General features: G+C 35.3%; 1 protein-coding gene across 2 annotated transcripts in view; it reads left to right on the top strand.

Moving 5' to 3' along the window:
- The first annotated feature begins 235 nt into the window (after nucleotides 1-235).
- POSTN (periostin) overlaps nucleotides 236-20,780 on the top strand; it is a 35,251-nt gene continuing 14,706 nt past the window's right edge. For both annotated transcript variants that reach the window (XM_062020450.1, XM_062020449.1), the window contains exons 1-12: nucleotides 236-371; nucleotides 1,907-2,005; nucleotides 9,069-9,133; nucleotides 10,348-10,505; nucleotides 11,134-11,298; nucleotides 12,120-12,266; nucleotides 14,622-14,763; nucleotides 16,576-16,788; nucleotides 16,949-17,083; nucleotides 17,919-18,067; nucleotides 18,593-18,729; nucleotides 19,488-19,618. In XM_062020450.1, coding sequence (XP_061876434.1) covers nucleotides 250-371; nucleotides 1,907-2,005; nucleotides 9,069-9,133; nucleotides 10,348-10,505; nucleotides 11,134-11,298; nucleotides 12,120-12,266; nucleotides 14,622-14,763; nucleotides 16,576-16,788; nucleotides 16,949-17,083; nucleotides 17,919-18,067; nucleotides 18,593-18,729; nucleotides 19,488-19,618 — 1,663 coding nt within the window. In that variant the 5' untranslated portion in view covers nucleotides 236-249. The remainder of the gene's footprint in view (nucleotides 372-1,906; nucleotides 2,006-9,068; nucleotides 9,134-10,347; nucleotides 10,506-11,133; nucleotides 11,299-12,119; nucleotides 12,267-14,621; nucleotides 14,764-16,575; nucleotides 16,789-16,948; nucleotides 17,084-17,918; nucleotides 18,068-18,592; nucleotides 18,730-19,487; nucleotides 19,619-20,780) is intronic.

The raw sequence follows: 20,780 nt of genomic DNA, 5'->3' as shown, positions 1-20,780 counted from the left end.
CTTCTGGAATAAGGAAGAAATTAGTCAATCGAGGATTAAAATAAATGGTTTATATGGTTAATGTATGGTACTAATTTAGGTTACAGAAGTTGGCAACAGAAGCTGCTGTTCTAAGAAGGGTGGTACGAAGTTTCAGGTTGATCCTGAGTTCCCTCCCACCACCTTCCAACATGTATATAAATTGTCAGCTCTCCAGACCCTTTGCCAGTTCTCTCTTCTAGACTTGCCAGAAGCAACAGAGGAATAAAGATGAAGATATTTTTCTTGTTCACCTTCTCCACTTTTTTGTTGTCTGCTTTTGAACAAGCAGCTGCTTCTGCTCACTATGACAAGATTTTAACTCATAGTCGAATAAGGGCACGCGACCAAGGGTAAGTAACTGGAGTTTATTTGTATTTTAAAAGGGAGCTTGTTAAACTTTATTCTCTCCTTGATTCTTGCATTATATTAAATGTATTTTTTCACTCTGAATTCTTGTTATCATTCAAGTAGAACTTTATCAGTTAATTTTACTATAATTGCTCCTAAGTAAAAAGCTTTCTAGAGAATTTCAAAAGGAGACAGAATACTGTTAAAATTCATAAAATGAGGAAAAAATCTAAAATCACCACTTCTCAATGAATAAAATACTTGCTTTTTAATTTTAAAATTTTTAGAATCTCTAAAGTTAATGACATTTCACAATTAATGTAACAGAATGTCAGATATGTTTAATATACATCTTTTCAAATGTATTAACAGAGCTGTCATCGATCCCGCAGGAGTTGCTCTCTTTATTCCCTCCCGATGAAACTAGTGAGCTCTATTTAAATGCTTTCCAACATGGGAATATATACTGAGAGTCCTTTGTAAAACTTCTGTTCCCACAAAAGCAATGCAGCAAGCTGCTCAGCAGGATACTCAAAAGACAATGCTTACAAGCCAGTCTGCTCAGAGACATGGAAATAATTTGAACAGCTGGTAACAGGGAGACACATGTGTCTAAATATATTTTCCTGTAGTCTTTTTCAGTAAAAAAACATGTTGAATAAGAATTGTTCACCATTCTATCTTCGTTTGTTGAATTCCTTCTGCCTGCTACACACACTGAGATTTTCAAATCAAAAAGTTCACCAGCTTTCCACTAATGTAAAATATATGTTCTAACTTCTGAACTGATTCTTTTTTTTTAATTGTAGAAGTATAAATATTTGTGACTAAATGCCTTTGCTCCATGGAATTTGCCCTTATGAAAAACCTCTTCTATACACTACCATGTTAAGGAAGAAGTATTCCTTGTCTGAAATCTGTGACTCCTTTTATTTACATGCCAATTTACCCTTTGGTCCTCAGTCATTTCTAGAATGTTTACTTAGGTGTCTGTGGTACTCCAAACTGTTGGTAATCAAAATAGCTGATGGATTTACAGAAGACAGGGTTTCCTTCTACATAAAGAACAAGGCACTTTTCTTCCCCATCTCCCTATGACCTTCAGCTGCACAGCTGTGTACATGACAAAAACTCTAATGAAAAGAGCCTGACAGTATTCACAGCTCAGCCTCTGGTGGCTGGTAATTAATTCACTTATTCAGGAGGAAGAAAGAAATATAAGGCACACTGAGACTTGACTAAGCACAGCTGGTCATCACTGCCCATTAGAAATAGAGGGTCAAACCAGAATAGAGGAGAATCTTCTGTCCCTGCTGGGAGGGTGGTTTTGCCAAAGAAACCAGCTGGGCAGTCCCAGGAGTTTGCACTGTGGTTACTTGAAAGCACACCTGCCTTAGGAACTGAAGCCAGATGTTAATTTCTTACTCTTGCTCAACAGAAAGGGCATTTGCTGCTTCTGGCATTTGCATTTTCATATAAAAATTTTCCAAAGATGTACAGAAACTTCTTTTTAAAATGTTTCTCACTCCCACCACAGCCCAAATGTCTGTGCCCTTCAACAAGTTATGGGAACAAAAAAGAAATATTTCAGCACCTGCAGAAACTGGTACCAGGGAGCCATCTGTGGAAAAAAAGCGTAAGTATGCTCTGTTTCAAAACTATTCCATATTCATTTGGATAATATAAAGTACAATTAGAAAACATTCCTTTTCTCAGAGATAAACTAGCTATTTGTTTCAAATGTAGACACGGGAAGAATTCAGTTTGTAATTTTACAGGGTTACAGCTTCTGTAGCTGCTTCTAAAACCACCTGGGTAACTGATCCAATAATTATTGCCAAAATAATCACAAAAGTAGTGGAAAGTCTGAAAATTACAGCATAGTGTATATAGTCTTTTTAAAGTCTAAGAGGTTTCAAAGCATCAGTGGCAGCAATACCTCCCTGGGTTTTCAGATTCATATCAAGTATTCACAGCTCTGTTTTAACCACAAAGAGATAAGAGGTTAAGTAACTTACTCAAAACCACAGAAAGACTTCATAGGTCAGTTGTGAAAAGCACTCAGCAGAGCTGGGTGCTAAAACCATACCTCTCCAAAAAGAAAGGAACAAAACCCAAACCAAAATATGGTTGTGAAAACAGATTATATCTATGTGACTTTGGCATTCTTTTGGAATCTGTATGTATATTTCAATTGTCACTTCTCAGAACGTAAGTCATTGCCTTCTCTGTGAAAAAAAGTCAAAGTCACTATTGCTTCATCAACCATAGATCATCTTCAGAGTTAAACACACGTAAAACCCCCAGTCCTGATGTCTCACTTAGAATTCAGTAATTTAACAGTCCGACATTGTTTACCCAACATAATAAACTGTTTTCCTCATGTATCACACTCCTGATATGCAACAACTTTGACAAATTTTTCAGCAGTTGTCACAGGAAATAATTCCTCTTATTTACCCATTATTCTCTTACAGCCTCCATATAGGTCTGGAGTAGACATTTTCAGAAAAGCTTGCATGAAAACAGAGTCCAGGCCTCAATTGCAACTCTGTCTTAGGGTATTAGGAGTCTTGTATTGAAAGACAAATGTCCAAATGCACAACTTGAATATTTGTTGAGAGATTGTCTGCCCTGAGATATAAAGATAAGTCATATTGATACATGGTACAAATTTTACTTTAAATGAAGTTAAGTTCCTCACGTGTATGATTTTTAAACTTTTTTAATGGATATCATCCAAGTTTTAGATGATTTTGAGGTTCTTCTCCCTCTCTACTCTGCCCTGGTGAGGCCTCATCTGGAGTACTGTGTCCTCAGCTCAAGAGGGACAAGAGAATTTCTGGAGAGATTCCAGTACAGGGCCACCAAGATGATCAGGGGACTGGAACATCTTTCATACTAGAAAAGGCTGTGGGAACTGGGGCTGTTTAGTTTGGAGGAGACTGAGGGGAGATCTTACTAACATTTATAAATATCTAAAAGGTCGGTGTCAGGAGGTTGGGACATCCCTTTTTTCTGTGGTGGCTAGCAACAGGACACGGGATAATGGGATGAAGCTCGAACATAAAAAGTTCCACTTAAATATAAGAAAAAGCTATTTCACTGTTCAGGTGAGGGAGCCCTGGCACAGGCTGCCCAGAGGGGTTGTGGAGGCTCCTTCCTTGGAGGTCTTCAAGACCTGCCTGGACATATTCCTATGCAACTTGATCTAGGTGGGCCTGCCTCTGGAGGTGGGTTGGACTAGATGATCTCTAAAGGTCCCTTCCAACCCTTACCTTTCCATCATTCCATCATTCTGTGATAATGTAACATGGAATAGAGATTTTTTTTGTTTCTGTGCCAAAGGCTGCCTTAACAGTGGTTAATATAGAAGTATCCACAGTATTAGCAACATAAAGCAGTCAAAGATTACTTCCTTTGTAAAAAAACTCTTAAATTCTCTTGCAAATGCTTTCCTGAACAACTATAATTTACTAAATAAGCTATAAAGGAGAGATTGAACAAAAGGTTTCTGATAATTTGTAATTAATTAGTCATATACTTATTCTCCTGATTGTCAAGGTTGTGAGTAAATAGGTTCCATATTTTCCAGTCCATTCTTCAAGTTTTAAAATCTCTTTCTAAATATAGAAACAATGATAAATTCTACAAAATAAAAATGCATGTTTGACTTTAAAAAAAATACACAGAGATCACATTGAATCCAACTGAGCTTTTAGAAATAGAATATTTTAAATTCAAAATGGCAACTATAAGACTTTGAAAAACTGTTTGAAATTCATTGGACCACTCTTTACACTCTTCACATTTTTTCTGGTGCAGAAAAAATGATACAGCACGTCTATGCATCACTACCAGTGATAACATGACTGCAGTCTCTCACATTCTTTTCAGTGTATCTACATATATGATACTTTCATAGTACAAAAGTATCCTTTCCTTTCTTTTTTTCATTTTTCTTTAAAGTCAGCTTTACATTTTGGTTATTTTTTCAACCGGTTCGGCTTTTTTGACTGACAATTATATTAATAGTTTTTCTTGAGTACGATCCCCCTACTTACTAATGTAGAACTATGACTTCCAAATGATTATTTATGTGAGGAAAAATGCCTCCAGTAATAATTCTGGTACTGTTAAAATCGGACATGTAAATCAGGCAGTAGTCAGGCAAGGACCTGAAACTGGCTTGGATTGCGATTTCTGCTGCTCCTGTTGGCTGTCAAAGACTTTGCATTTTTTCAGATTCCTGAAAGATGGTACATGTCATAACACAGTGTTGGAAAGAATCCTTAGGAAACAAAAAACTGAGGGAAAATGCAGTATGGAAAAGTTCTCTCTCTTTTTTTCCTGAGAAAATGTTTTCTCAGTCCTAAGAGCATAACATAATTAATGAAGCTGAGTTAACTTCCAATACAGTGAGACACTGATTCCAATGCATAGTCTTGCCTTTGAAGCACTGCCACAGCTTTGAAGTCTCAACTCTAAAGTCAGTCTAGACATGAAGAATGATACCATGGCCACACCAGAGACAAGGAAAAGACATGATTTTCATGGGCCAAAGCTTTCAGCTATTATAAACTTTATTGGTTACTAATTACTTACTTAAGGAGGTGGAAAATAAGTAATAGCAGTAAGTCAGAGTGGATGTAAATCACAATTACCATCCTACCCAGACAAGCAACCTGATTGTTCTAAATCCTCAAAAGTTTCTTTGGACTATAACTGACTATCTGGAATCTTAACTACTCTGTCCCATTTTCATTTTAGCTGTGTTTTTATAAGCAAATGTAAACAGGTTATAACTCATTTTTCATATAAATTGCAGATTTGTATGCATTTGATGATAGCAATAATGACCAATTTCCAGTCAAACTAAATTAAACTGTACATTTACTCGACCTCTACCTTCAATATTTGCAGGAGCCATGCTTATACTCTTTATCACAATCTTTCCTTGTCCTCGAGGTGGCATTATAATACTGACCTCGCTTTTCCTTCAGTGGCCATGCTGCAAGTCATCCAAAATATTTCACCTTTTTGAGTAATGTCTGCCATACCACTGGCTTCTTTGGCACTACACTTTATTCCGTTAGAGACACATTAGGAAGAAGGGTATTTCCTGAAAATGACCTAGACTGAAACTTGGATATTTTTACAAAGTCAGTTTTGGAAAACAACTCACTCCTGTGGTTTTATTCCTCGATAGATGTCATGTCTTCCCAAGACTAAAAGTATGCTCTCAGCAAAAATCTGACAGGGAATTCATTACTCTGGTGAGCTCCAGAAGTAAAATGAGTAACGCAGAGATACATACTTTTTTTGTGTCAGGAAAAGTAGTTTGAAGCAATAGGCAGTTTGGACTCATTGAACTAAAGTCAGATACTGACTGTGTTCTCTCTCTGACTAGAATTCAGAGGAATGTAAGGCATAAAACATTTTTCAGGGGTAAGGTTCTGAGTAAGAATCCTACTACAGCCAAGAGGAAGACATTGAGCAATGTGACTGGGTGGATTTAGGCATGAGCGTCTACACAAAACTATCATCTAACTTTTCCCTCCTCTTTTAACACTCCTGTCATTGCACATGCACTCACAGAGCAAGGCTAGAAGGAGAAAATGGTGTATGTGAAAGTAATTTAGATCACAGTACTCTTGAGGGTTTTTTTGTGGCAGTAACAGAGCATCTGTTATAACTTAGTCTTAGCTGTTAATGGGAGTTTTATACTCTGTACTCAAAACAGAAATTCAAACATGGCTAAAGAGGTTACTGTAACAAGAATGTTTATCCAAGAGATGATGACTCTTCTCATACTAATATCTCCATGTTAACAAGTCCTCCCTAACTTGCATGCATGATCTAGAAAATGTTAACATAAGAATACTTTATATCCTCTACACTTCCTACCCACTGCTGTAAATTTCCAATTGGGACGCAACTTAAACAATTGCTAAAATCAAAGTGTATTGGACTAGAAGTCTTTCCACTGTTTCTCTGCAGTATTTTATCTCCATGCCAGCAAGGAGTACAAACAGATGAGTCACAGAGCTGATATCAATAAACTGAAAATTGGCTCTGTTAGCCAAGAATAACAGGGGCACAAGGTAGGATTGCTCTGCCCCTTTTTTCTTTGAATGAGCTCAGAAAAAAATGTGCTAAAAAACTCAAACAAGCAAACAAAAAACCTTACCAAATCTCAAAAAACTCAAGAATGCAGAGTTACTTGTTATCTGTGTAACTACTTTCTTTGCTTCTTGCACTAACTTATATTGACCTAGCAGGGAAACATAGATGAGAATAACTTATGGGTGTGAGATGGTATTTCCTGTGTGCCCTGTCTACACATGAGTGGTCCTGAGGAATTGCACCTTACACTAAGTTTTATCTGGTTCTAACCTTATTTTGAGGTCCTTCATATAGACCTCTTTTTTTCCCAGTCCATCTCTCTTACTACATTTTGAGCACAGCTGATACATGGACCTTCTAATTGCAGTTAACTGTAAGGGAACATCAATACTGTAAGTAGGAAATTATAGTAACCCCTGATAACTGAAAATAATCCTGGGCTGTACATGAGCTACATGATTAAAAAAGCACTGATTTTGTAATGCTTGGCTGAAGAAGCGTTCTCTGTATTAACTACGTTCTTCAGCCAGTTTTCTGACTTTCAACAATTCTGTCATTGTTGGATATGGTAAGAAGACTAAACTTGCCATGTCTTACTCTATACTTATAGTTCAGTGTCCTCTTTTCCCAAAAGCTAATTAAGACTGCAATCTTTCACAGCTGCTCATGGGCTGAAGGAGAGATATTTTCTATTCCATGGTAGAAAAAAATATTTTCTCACGACAAGGCAATTGGGAGAATATTCTGAGTCCTATTTTGCTAGTTTTCTTTAATCAAATTTCTGTTTCTTAAATTGGGTTTTTACAAGTATGTGAAAAGGTGAAAGAGTATAAGGTTCATTCCCATATTATTTAGAAAATCAGCAGCTTAAACTGTATGCTATTCTTGCATTTCCTAGAACCAGCCATTCAGTGAATATCTTTAAAGAAAGGGATGCGCAAAAAGAACTATAGAAATTATTTCAATATATGTCTTCTCATTTAAAAGATACACATGGCAGAAGGGCAAATATGCATGTGTGTATATGTATATATGGGAATGGAGACAAAGTATTTTCATAGCACATAGAAATGAAAGATTATGTGGGTTTTGTTAAAGAAAAAAATCTTTAACCTTCACTAGCTCTGTCGGATTGTGGTCAATTTTGGAATTATAATCCTTACGTTTACAATCATGCTGTGTAATGTTATTGTTCTTCCAGTTTACTGTCATTTTTTAATGTCATCTGTTTGGATGTTGAAGGTCTTCAGTCCAACTTTGCATTTCAATAAGCTATTCATTTTAATATGTCTACTACTAATGTTTGGTCAGCTTTAGTTTACAAAAAATGAGATAAGTGTACTCAGCTGTCACTGAAGAATCTACAGATTAAAAGCTGGAATTTAGTGGTAAAGACTCAGCAAAAACTTTTGAGGAATTAGTGTTCAGAACTCTAATACTGCCAACACTAGCCACACCTCTAAAAATAAATCTATTATCTAAGACTGTGATGGCAATTTTCCTTCTCACAGTGTACTATAATTTGAAAAATAATATCTGAAGTCTAATGTCTTAAGGTTTATGGTTTAGACTTTGCTAAGATTGTTTAATTTCTTGGCATTCCCTCTCCGTAGGATCCAAAATCAACTCCTTGATAACTTTAATGAATATGAACTTTCATTTAACAGAGGAGAAATTGTCAAGCAGATCTGCAGTAGAGCTGATTTTCTGTCATGTTGTTAAAAAGTCATTATATCTTATATTTTATCAATGTTAAATTGAGAGTTACAGTACAGAATTATCAGTTAGTTTGCTTTTATGTATAACTTATATAAATTCAGGAACGATAGTATTTTATTGAATCACTATATAACAGTTCTTTATCCCTGGTATTTTTACATTCTATGTCTATTCTAATGACATGCTCTTTTGATTTTGATTTCTTGTAGTCTGGTTTTTATCCTCACTGCACTTACCAGTGAACCTGCCCTTGTGTCCATCCATCCAGTCTTTAGTGACTTTCTTCTCTATACCCTACTTTATGTCTGTTCTGAACTAGTTCTCTTCCTCATTCTTGAGATTCTTCAAAGTATTCCTTGAAAAACTGAGGCTCTGCCATATCCCTCTTTATCACCATAAAATCCCCAGGACCTTCTTCTATGTAGGTTTTGTTTAATTTGTGTTGAGTTCATTTAATTACTTTTTTCTTTTTCCTTTACAACCCTGCTACTGCTAGTTTCTCTGAAGGTTCTTTATTTTTCCTTTTTTTCAGTCTCATCTATTTTTTTTTTGTAACTATGTTGATTAAATAAATTTGATTCAGCTGCTGTTCCAGTCACATCATCACTTAATACCTCCACATCCCTTCAATGTTCCTTCTGACCACTTAAGCTTAATGATGGAACTCATTTTGTAAATTCAAAAGCCTCACATTTAGTAAAATATAACCAATTCATAACCTATACAGGAAAGGTTAAATGATAAAAAAGGAATGAAGATCTGGAGAGTATGCACTTAGCAATGAAAACTTAACTTAAAAAATAGATTGTGTATAATTCTCCTTATTTAATTTCACTTTTGTCCGTGTTCCACAGAACTGTCTTATATGAGTGCTGTCCTGGCTATATGAAGATGGATGGTATGAGAGGATGTCCTGCAGGTACAAGCTTATTTTCATATGAATGAGTCATTTATAAGAAGCATTTTAAGAGACTTTCAAAGGTTTTTGTCTTGAAAAATGATTGCCTCTTTTTGAGCCTGAGAATACAGAGCATTATTTGCATACAGTCAACACAGTTGAAAATCAATGAGAGCTGAATTTGCTCATGCAGTTTAAGTTGAATTTTCTGACTCCTTCCAGTTGCTGTATTGGAGAGGAATGATGGTGTTTTCTGTTCCAAAAGCTGCCAAAGAAAAACTTCTACTCCTATTCCCATCACATACTAGAATTACATAAAGCATACCAGTGAGGTCAGAAACCCAGGACAGGAGGTGTGACATATCTAAATTTTGTTTATTCCTTTTCCTGAGAAGACTTGTATCTTATTCACTAAAAGAGTGTGACAAGCTTTTAATTAAAGGAGTAAAACTGAAGACCGGAATTCTTAGCTTTTCATATTTGTTCTATTTTGTTTGCCATAAGTAAAATTACTTGCAAGGGTAAGAGTAATCTTAGAATGCATTTTGTAACTTTAGATGCTTTTATCTGATGTAATACTTTTATATTCAGTCATACAGTCAGACATATCTAAGGAGAGTTTGGTTTGTTTAGATGAATTAGTCTCACTTTCGACGTTTACATTAGGATGAGGTCAGACACATTAGAATTGCCTGTTCCTCTCCATGACTATAAAAAGAGCAACTAGCTCACATGCAGATGCCTCACTTCTGGATTCCTAGAATGAGGCAATATGAATTTTGTTCTCATGTATCAGTGTTTTAACTGTGAGACTATGGCATTTCTTACTCTGGGTGAATCAGTATATGCACAAACGATACACAAGAAGAGCAAAAGGCCTCACACTCCAGTGAAATTTTTGTGAATGTAGATGGGATTTACTCCTGGATAGCTTCCAATTTCAGGTTGGATTGACACAAAGAAAGATATATCTTCTACAGAACACAAAATTTACTTTTTTTTAATCAAATTTTTCAATCAGCAGAACAAAAAAAAAATAACATGCAGATGTGTTTTGGTGATTTTTGAGTACATCGACAATGAAACTTTAATCCAAACACACTGTGGTAGTGTGAATTTAAAGAATTTCAGAATGACAATACTACTGTCCAACAAAAAAGAAGGAAAGTGGATTTGATTATGAGAAATTGGATGTCTGAAAAGATTACAGTACTCTTATCTCCTGTTTATTACAGTTGCTCCTATTGATCATGTGTATGGTACACTTGGTATTGTGGGAGCTACCTCCACACAGCAGTATTCTGACATATCAAAGCTGAGACAAGAGATCGAGGGACGAGGATCATTCACTTTCTTTGCACCAAGCAATGAAGCTTGGGAGCAATTAGATGCAGTAAGTTTATGTGTGTATGCACAAATGCATGCATGGGTTAAACTGTGTTTCCCTTTCAGCTAATGTTGTTTTAACTGCAACAGCTACTCTATTAGACTAGAAAATATATTGATATTTTAAATATAAAAGGACATTGCACAAGTTATAATAAAGTAATTTATATGTTTAACAAGCATTACTGAAGCTAGTGAGACTGAATTACTTTTCAGGAGTACTTAGCAACTGTAAGGTTTTTTTGAGTACTTGCATAACAAAAAATGCTATTAGTGTTATTTGTGTGGTTTTGGGGAAATTGACAGGGATTCCAGCAGTTGTGTGATGTAAAGTTTAATTGCATTTTGTGATTCAAGTGTCCTTCCTTTAGTAATGTTTTAGTTAATATTTGAGTCAAATCTCCTCAAATGACTTGTCTGTGATGAGACCTCTTCTCTTCCATTTGTGAGCAAATCAGACTAAAACTTCCTTTAAGTGGAGCCAGATTAACAGGTATCAAAGTTGTGTCTCCTGACAGGAAATATCCATTGTTGAATATATTGAAAGCATATGTTAAGGTAAAGAAATAAGTTCATCTTTCTTGCCAGAGGAATGTTTTGAACTGTCAAATCAATTAAATTCCTTTCTGCTTCAGGAAATTCACAGGAATTTGATTGACAATGTCAATATTGAACTATATAACGCTCTCCATCACCACATGGTAAACAAGCGCATGTTGACAAAAGATCTAAAGAATGGCATGACTCTGGTGTCTATGTATAATGGCCAGAAATTGCTTATTAACCATTATCCTAATGGGGTAAGTCTACTGTCTTTTTTTTTTACTCAGATATAATTATTCAGTTGTAGCCATTGTTCTTTACTTATTTCCTTCTATAGACAAGAAAATAGGTTAAAGTTTAATGTCTAGCAAGTCAGTTACCATTAAGAGAAATAAATATATATCCTCTTTAAAAAATTTTGTCTGCTGTGTAGACTACTGGCTAAGAAAAAATTAATAAACCTGTTTTTTTCTGTTTAGAAATCCAAGTTCAAACAAGAATGAACAGCCTTTCTAAAAGACGCTTTTTGTGTGCAAAATATGATTGGAATAAATCTGAAAGCAAAAATTTACTATAAATCTTTATGTGTTTACAAAATAATATTAAGCCAGATCTTTTATTTTAATTAGAGTGCACAATAGAAGTATTTAAGAGCCACATCCATTATTTGACTGAAAAAATAATTTTTATAAATGCTAGAGATCTCTCTATTACGTTATTCATCTTTGTTGCCCTAAATGCAACAAAATATATATTTTTAACTACAGTTTACATTAGTAAAACCTAGTAATACAATCACCATATTATGCAGATATGGAAAGCAAATATGAAAAACTGCAAAAAAGATACAAAATGTGAAATAAAATCAATGTACACTGAATAAATCTGCTTTTAGTTCTCAAGAACCCCAGTTAGCCTTTCAAATCTTGCAAAGTTCTACTCAAAGTTTAAAATAAAAACTGAAGGAACAGTGAATACATAATGTATAATACATACATTGTGAACCTGTATAAATCAGCTTCCAAGTATATGATCAAATTAATACTTAACTTTCTACTACTTGAATCTTCAAACGTAGGTTGTCACTGTTAACTGTGCCAGGGTCATCCATGGCAACCAGATTGCTACCAATGGTGTTGTACATGTCATTGATCGTGTCCTGACTGCTGTGGGAAATACCATTCAAGATTTCATTGAAGTTGAGGATGATCTTTCATCTCTTAGAGTAAGTGGAGAAAAGCAAAAATGTTTCTCTCATCTTTTAGATTTTTCTTCAAATAAGACCACATCAATAGGACAGAATGTGTCTCTGTACATGAAAGTGTATCTTCTCTTCAAGCACTGAGATAATGAAACATGAGCATAAATTAGTGTCTGGTGCTAGATAAATAAGAATAATATGAAAATGGACTATAGAAAATGGTAAAACAAACCAAATAAATCCAAGAACCTGACTCACAGCAAGTTTCAGAACATCAGTAGATATGTATAGGAAGGGTTTTTCTCACGGAGGGGAAGCAGATTTTTTTCTGTCCAAGTTACTAATTTCTTCTTCTTCTAGAAGATATATCTACTTGGTGTAATGAAATTTCATGCTGTACTGGTTTAAAAAACCCTCAAACATACCATGGTTTTTCAAATAGCTGTTGTCCTTTGCTCTCCTCCATCTTCTCAATAAATACAAAAAAATATTCTAAATGCAGAGGCATAAAGGTGGTAAAGACCCTCTGAATCCTTCAAATCCAGTCCATGACAGCTATAGGTAACTACATCATTTAATCCCTTAAAAAAATGAATAGAAAAGCCAGCCCTTTGTAATATCTGGTTAAAAAAGAAGCCCACTCTATTTCATTATTTTACTGTACATTCTTTCTTGTATCTCTTTTATTTGGGTTTAACTTTTGTGAAGCCTAAGCAGATATTTTCACCTAATCCTAGATAAAGTCTTATATTCTCCTTTTATATTAACTTCCTTATCTTCCTAACTCTACTTGAAAAGAGCTCACTGGTTTCCAGGATACATGCTAGCACCACACTTGCTTTCCTTCAGTTGCATCACATTGCACTCTGTCTTTCTGACTTTTCAAAGGATGAAATTCCTCTTTATAGCACATGCACCTGAAAGCTCCTGTGCACATACTGCTGCACTTGATAACAATTTAATGACCACTTTAAAGGCTCCAAAAGCTTATGTGCTAATGAAACCATAAAACAAAATCAGCCCTAACATGTCATTTACTTTAGGATGGTTATTCCCAACTTCCTGTTTACCAGTTTCATACACACTTAATCTTCCTGTCTTAGGTTGAATTCATGGTGTTTAATGCTTAACAAATTTTTCACTCAAGTCCAGATATGATCAATTTTACATATACTCTTTTCTAGAAAGTGTGTTTACAATTTATATTGGCACATTGTGTCATGTTTTAATCTGTCATATTTTCTCTCAATTTTTTTGGTCACTTTTCCTGCATTGTTCTTTTTCTTCAGTCTTTTATGCTAATGAGGACAGGCTGCAGCCACCAAAGACTTATTTTTACCGTATTGTCTTTTAGGATTCACCTAATAACAGAAACACCAACTGGTGAGATTATATAGAGGAGATTTAAAAGTACATTAAAAAGATTTATTTCAGAAACAAACAAGAAATTATGTTTTTTGGAAAAACATTGAATTGAGTTTTATTTAGTTCTCACTGCATACAGTGTCATTATTAGAAAGTACATGATTTTTCATCAACAGAGTTTAACTTTATTAATGTATAAAGATGAAAATATAAAAATGTGGTGGTGACTTTTCCTGGCCTCAAAGCCTGAGGTAGAATAGAATAGACTATTTCACTTGAAAGGAATCTACAAAAATCAACTAGTCCAGCGTCTTGACCAGTCAGGACTGATCAAATGTTAAAGCATTACATTAAAAGCAAATACCTTTTAAACAGAGGGGCTTGGGGCATCTGCCAGCTTTCTAGGAAGCCTTTTCCAGTGTTTGACCACACTCTCTCTAAAGACATGTTTAATAATACCAAGTTTAAACCGCCCCTGATGCAGCTTTAACCCATTGCCACATGTTCTGTCCCTGGATACTAGTGAGAAGAGATCAGCACTTCCTTCTTCATTTCTTCTCCAGAAGCTGTACAGAGCAAGAAGGTTGCCCCTCACCTTCCTGTTGTGATTCAAAACCTTCTCCTTGTATTTAATCCACTTAATCATATATCTGTAATATATTTTGTATTATTTCAGGGGCACATTATTAGCTTCGATACACCATTGCTTTGATCTAATTTGTCAAAACCTATATATTCTCATTTTTCATTTAAAAATTTAGGACATAAAAGTACAAATTTCTGCCTTGTTGTCACCTCTGTCAGAATTTGTTGATGCATCTGTGCTAAATTAAGCAGGTAACTAGGTATATCAAGAAAAATTTTAATATACCTTTCAATCATTTTTTCATCTTTCTATAACACCAATTACCATCTAACTTTAAAGTATCTGTGAACATTAGGTAAAACTAGATAGATAATGTATTTTGGTAATAGTTTCATTAACTAACATGAAAAAGCAAATTTATATTCTAGGCTGCTGCCATCACATCAGATGTCTTGGATCTTCTTGGAAGGCCTGGTCATTACACACTCTTTGCTCCAACTAATGAAGCTTTTGAGAGACTTCCAAGGGGAGTCTTAGAAAGGATCATGGGTGACAAGGTGGCTTCTGAAGGTATGTAACTGGCTTTTGCAGATGAGAAATACAAGTGAGTAGGTCAGCAAGTGGAAACTACATTATCCTAGTAGCTCTGAAATTAAGGATCTGTACTTTTAATACATATATAGGAGAAGTTATTTCTTCTTCCTTTACCAGTTACCTAAAGGATTCAAAGTCACTGAAAATTTCATTTCCAAATATGTTTAAAGGAAACCATGAAAATATAAGCACATTGATGTTTCTAATAGTTTAGCTGCATAGTTCAAATAGAGATGCCCACTTCTAGAAATACAGGGCTATCTCAAAGTGAGATCCTCTCATAGCTTTCTCATGAATAGCTTTTTCATACAAAAAAGGATATGTTCTTGTAAAAGGCAAGTTTTGCCCTGCAAGTTGAACTAAATCAATACTATATATTCTAAAAAATGGTAACAGTCAGCACACTTATTCTTCTGAGAACTAACATAAAACTAAATAATAGCTGAATCAGTTTATGTGAACAGTAGTGATGGACACTAAGTAATGGAAGGCTGTATTTCTGTTCTCATCTATGAGCTCCACTGCACTAAAGTTCTCCATCATTTCATTATAGGCTGAACAAGTCACTCTTCAATATCTCAATACAGAATCATGAAAAGAGTAATCTGGACTAACGTCAATGTGAGAAAATGACTGAAAATGGAATCCTGAAATAATGTGGCATTTTTGTTCTTTGTTATTTTTTTTCAATTTACTTTCAGGAATTTTTATCTGATTCTTTTGATACCCACAGACAATATTACACTGAATGTCATATAACAAGTCATAACAAAATATAAACCTGGAGCTGACTTGACATAGCCTATAGAGTTTTATAGCCAGAGGTCCATTTGAAGCATGTCATCTGCAGTGACCAGGTTATGTACTCTGTTGCATGCAGATCACAGCATAAGCAATATAGTTTTCATAATACAAGGAATGACAAAGATTTTTTGCACTAGATATTGTTTAGACAACTATAGATCTGGGTATGTGGTTGATAGCCACCTAAAAGTGAGCCAACAGTGTGCATAGGGGGTCAAGAAGGCCAATGACATCCTGGCTTTTATCGGAAAGAGTATGGCCAGCAGGACCAAGGAAGTCATTGTCCCCTGTACTTGCAACTAGTGAGGCTTCATCTCAAATACTTTATTCAGTTAGGGACCCCTCACTACCAGAAAGACATTGAGGTTCTGGAGCATGTCCAGAGAAGGGAAACAAAGCTGGTGAAGGGTCTGGAACACAAAACTTGTGGAGCAGCTGAGGGTACTGGAGTGGTTTAGTTTGGAGAAAAGGAGACTGAGGGGAAACGTTATAGCTCTCTACAACTACCTGAAAGAGGTTGTAGTGAGGTAGGAGTTCTCTTAAATAACAAGTGACAGGACAAAAAAAAATGGACTCAAGTTGCAAGGAAGGTTTAGATTAGGTATCAGGAAAAAAATACTCACTGAATAGATTATCAGGCATTGGAAAAGCTGCACAGGGAACTAGTGGAGTCACAATTGCTGGAAGTATCTAAAAGATATGTGACTGCAGTGCTTAGGAACATGATTTAGTGGGTAGACTTCACAGTAAAAGGTTAGTGGTTGGACTTGATCTTAAAGGTCTTTACCAACCTAAATGATCCTATTATTCTATGATTCCACAATTCTATTAATTCAAATCAGCAAATATTCTAGATAAGATGATAAACTATCAAAAATAGCGTGGATGTAATAATCTATCCTACATCTATAAGTGAATTATACATATATATGAAACTATGTGTCAAAGCACTTCTACATGAACTTCCCATTCTTTTCTCCACAGCTCTCGTGAAGTTCCATGTTTTAAATACTCTTCAGTGCTCTGAAGCCATCACAGGTGGAGCTGTCTATGAAACCTTGGAAGGAAACACAGTTGAAGTTGGTTGTGATGGTGAAAGTCTGACTGTGAATGGAGTGAAGATGGTAAAACGCAAAGATATTGTGACCAGCAATGGTGTTATTCACCTTATTGATGAAGTGCTAATTCCTGATTCTGGTCAGTGATGTGTATGAAAAACCACTTACACTGAAGGGATTTCCTGATATCTTACCTAGATTGCCTCAGATATATTGTTATTGATCAGCATGGAGAATCTAAATCGGGAAAAGGAATAAATTTTGTGATAAAATAACTCTCCTCATTCCTTTATTTGCAGCCAAGCAAGTCATTGAGCTTGGGGGTGCTCAGCAGACAACTTTTACAGACCTGGTGGCACAGCTAGGATTGGCATCTTCTCTAAGACCAGAAGGCCAATACACTCTCCTGGCACCTCTGAACGGTGCTTTCTCAGGTTAGTAGCCTTAAAAGTCTATGCTCTGAACATCAAAATAAACAAGAATATATACTACCCTGACATTTTCCTAAGTGAGCCCCAGTGCTTAGTGTAAGTCTCAAGGAAAGAGAGCCAGAGAAAAGAGTGATACTTTCTCCTTTCGAAATGTGTACCATGCAGAAAGACAAAACAAGCCTAATCATCAGGCTACACAGCTTGTTTTTAGTGGTATCATTTGTTAATTGAGTACTATTGCTAAAATAATAAATATAAACAGACAAATTGTGGGGAAGGAAAGATATTAGCAAACTTCCAATTTGCTTAACCTTTGCGTTACTTGGATTGGATTCATAACTTATTGTTCACAGAAGGTTGGTATTTTCCAGTACATTAAAGCAGAGAAAAATTGATACAAATGTACTATAAAACAGGTTTTTGTATATTTGTAGAAGTGACCACAGGGGCATCCTAACCTTCCCCTAAGAATCTGAGTGTTAACTCACCACCACAGAAGCAAATTTGAAAAGGTTTTAAGGTACACATGCATAAAGGAAAAGTTGTAATAAGAACTTCAACAGTAATTCAAGAAGATGGAGCAAGTGACATATAAATCAGCTGACATATTGTTTATAGTAATTAATCAGGGTTATGTCAAAAGTTCATGTCTGAATTTAAAGAGTGACAATTGAAGAAACTAGTTAACAATTCTTCTGTATGCAGAAGAAAGTCCAAGCCTTAACTTAAGCATTTCAATTAAAGATTCAGTACTTCCATGGTCTTTTAATATAGTGTCTGAGGTTAAACTTATTTGAATGTAAATTCACTATATATTAATATCTAAATGGCTTTTTAGATGACACCTTAAGGATGGATGAACGTCTTCTTAAAACAATCCTGCAGAATCACATTATAAAAGTGAAAATTGGGCTTAATGAATTGTACAATGGACAAGAGCTGGAGACAATTGGAGGAAAACTGCTTAGAGTCTTTGTGTATCGCACAGTAAGTGAATAGGGCTTTCTAGCAAAATGTATCCCAAATATAAAACTGAAGAGTCATGAAGAAATAAAAGAGGAAGAAAACTAAGCCTCTAATATTTGCCATTATAAATATCTAGCAAAAATCTTTAAGGATTTAAACTAGGAAAAAATGAAAATGTGATTTTTGTAAATGGGAGCTTTTTGTATGGAAGACTCTTTGAGTAAATGAAATAGGATTCCAGATTTGGCACTTCATTACTTTCAATTTTTTATAGCTTTTTTTTTTAGAACTAATTAAGAAAATTCTCAAGGAAAACAAAAAAAAAGTTCAGAAATATTTACACCATATTAACTTACTCCAGATTTTGCTACTTTTGCTTACTCATGCAACACCAGATTTGTTGTCAAGGACATCCAATGACACTGTGCAAAATACATATGGATATTATTTTTAAGTTTAGGAGCCTGTTGGAAAATGTACATTCATCTAATTTTATCAAAAAGTGTGCATCATGTAAACACCTACACTTGTTTCTCTTTTAATCAGGCTGTATGTATTGAAAATTCATGCATGGTCAGAGGAAGCAAAGAAGGAAGGAATGGTTTTATTCACGTCTTCAGACAGATCATCAATCCAGCAGAAAAGACATTACATGAAATGCTGAGAAATGATAAACGTTTTAGGTGAGTAGCAGTTCTGACAGCACGGAGATTTTCATACAGAGGGTTACTGTATATACAACATAGCTGGTCTGAGAAGTAGCTGTAGACTGTGGGTTATTGGATTTTGGGTGCAGGGAGAGCAGGGAAAAGGTTATTATCTCCTCAAAAAAAAAAAAAAAAGTGAGGGAGCAAGTAAGAAAAACAAAGTCTGCTTCTCTAGCTGTATGCTGAAAGGACTCCCAGACTTTACGCTAGAACGGTTATTAATGGCACATAGGAGTCAGTAAGACATCAGAATGAGAGGAGTAAGAGGACAAAAGCAATTGGATGATGCACCCAGAGCAATAAATGTAGCAGAGTCTGCAGGTTTATTTAACAAGTATTGCAATTCCATATGGGTACAGTGTGATTGCATACCCTTCCAGTGCCTATTTCTGTCCTCTTCCAACACATGCCTCAATACTCCTAGAGAGATCAACTACCCTTGGAATCCTCCCTTCATCGCTTTGATCTGTGGGAGTTTTATTTAATCCATTCTGTTCTGATCTAGGTTTAATATATTTTCTTTCTCAAATCCTTTTTCCTCAGTCTGCTAGTCTCATAAGATTGTCTCTTTTTTTTTCTCATTTTCCTCCTCCACAGTCTGTATTTCTTGGAAATAGTGAGAGTGATTGAAGATTCATGAAAAATCAGAAAAAATGAGGGAACAATGTGCCAGGACTCAAGTATAGTTACTACACTTCAACAGAATGTATTTGTGTTTTCTCTGTCGTAAACAGTGTTTTCCTCAGTCTGGTGAAAGCTGCAGATTTAGATGATGTTCTGTCACGGCCTGGAGAATGGACTCTGTTTGTTCCAACTAATGAGGCCTTTAAAGGTTTGACTGATGACGATAAGGATATACTGATAAGTAAGTAACATAAGAAACATAGAAATATAAACAAAGGTAAAGTCGGTGGGAAAGGTGTCTGGTATATTTCTTACACAAAAGATGTCTGAATAAACAGTTTACCTTTTCCACCGAGCAGGTCATAGGACTTGTATTAAGCATCCAAACTGAATCTGAATTTAAGCTGCAATCATTGATATGTTATTTGAAGATGCAAATACCCTCCAAGTTAAAATCTTCATTCAATTAATTGAGTTTCATCATTCCACTTTGCTGTAGAGTTTTTAAACTGAAAAGTCTCTTCTATCACATTTCTAGTTTTGAACGTTGCATTAGAGATTGTGTAGTATTGACTTTCCTATCTTTCCTCTCTTTTCTGCCTCCACCTAGTTATCTCTGCTATCACTTGTAAAATTTTAAAACTACTCTGCTTGGTACTCCTCTCTCCTAGCAAGTTTGAGGGTATTTCAACAGCCCTTCCTGTGAATTTGAAGCTGCATGGACCTAGAGCATCAGAGTCCTGTCAGGAAGCTAACTTGGTCTCCAGAATCCATTTCCATTTTAAGTCAGTCTTGAAAATGTTGATTTTCTTTCTCTCCTTCCCAAATAGAAATATGGAAATCATCCCTGGAACAGTTTTTTATCCCCTTTGCAAACTTCAAGTTGTATCTGCTCTCTGTAAAAACAGACAAGACCAGAACTGTCCAGGACTCATTCTTTTCTACCTGAAGTGAATAGCAACTTTCTCCTACCCTAGATGGGAGAAAATGTGTTTATATAAAGAGTTGTGAATTATCCACAGTCATCTCAGAAGGGTATTTTCACAAGATAATAATTACAGTAATTTTTATCTATGGATTCCTTTTGTTGCAACAGTGTTAAAGCTGGAGTTTATCTAGTAGCTTGAGGAAATTTGGTGTTGCTGACTGCTTAGTGGTTCTGAAATTATTGCCTTCGAGAATGATCTGCAAATGATATTTACGAAAGGGGCCAAAAACTTCTGATTAGAGGGACAAGCAAATAAGAGAACATACTACAGAAAGAAAAAAAAAGAACCCACTGGCTGCTTTTCTGTTCTTTTGTATAGTAGTCCTCATAGCATCTTTTCCCCTTTATCATCAATGTAATAGTTTCAAAGTATATGTGTTCATGATAGTTTCATACATACTATGCTTAGCTTCAG

Source organism: Colius striatus, chromosome 1 (assembly GCF_028858725.1).
Source record: "Colius striatus isolate bColStr4 chromosome 1, bColStr4.1.hap1, whole genome shotgun sequence".
NCBI lineage: Eukaryota > Metazoa > Chordata > Aves > Coliiformes > Coliidae > Colius > Colius striatus.
Note: the sequence above shows the minus strand (reverse complement) of the source record. Positions and strands in the feature narration are given on the sequence as shown.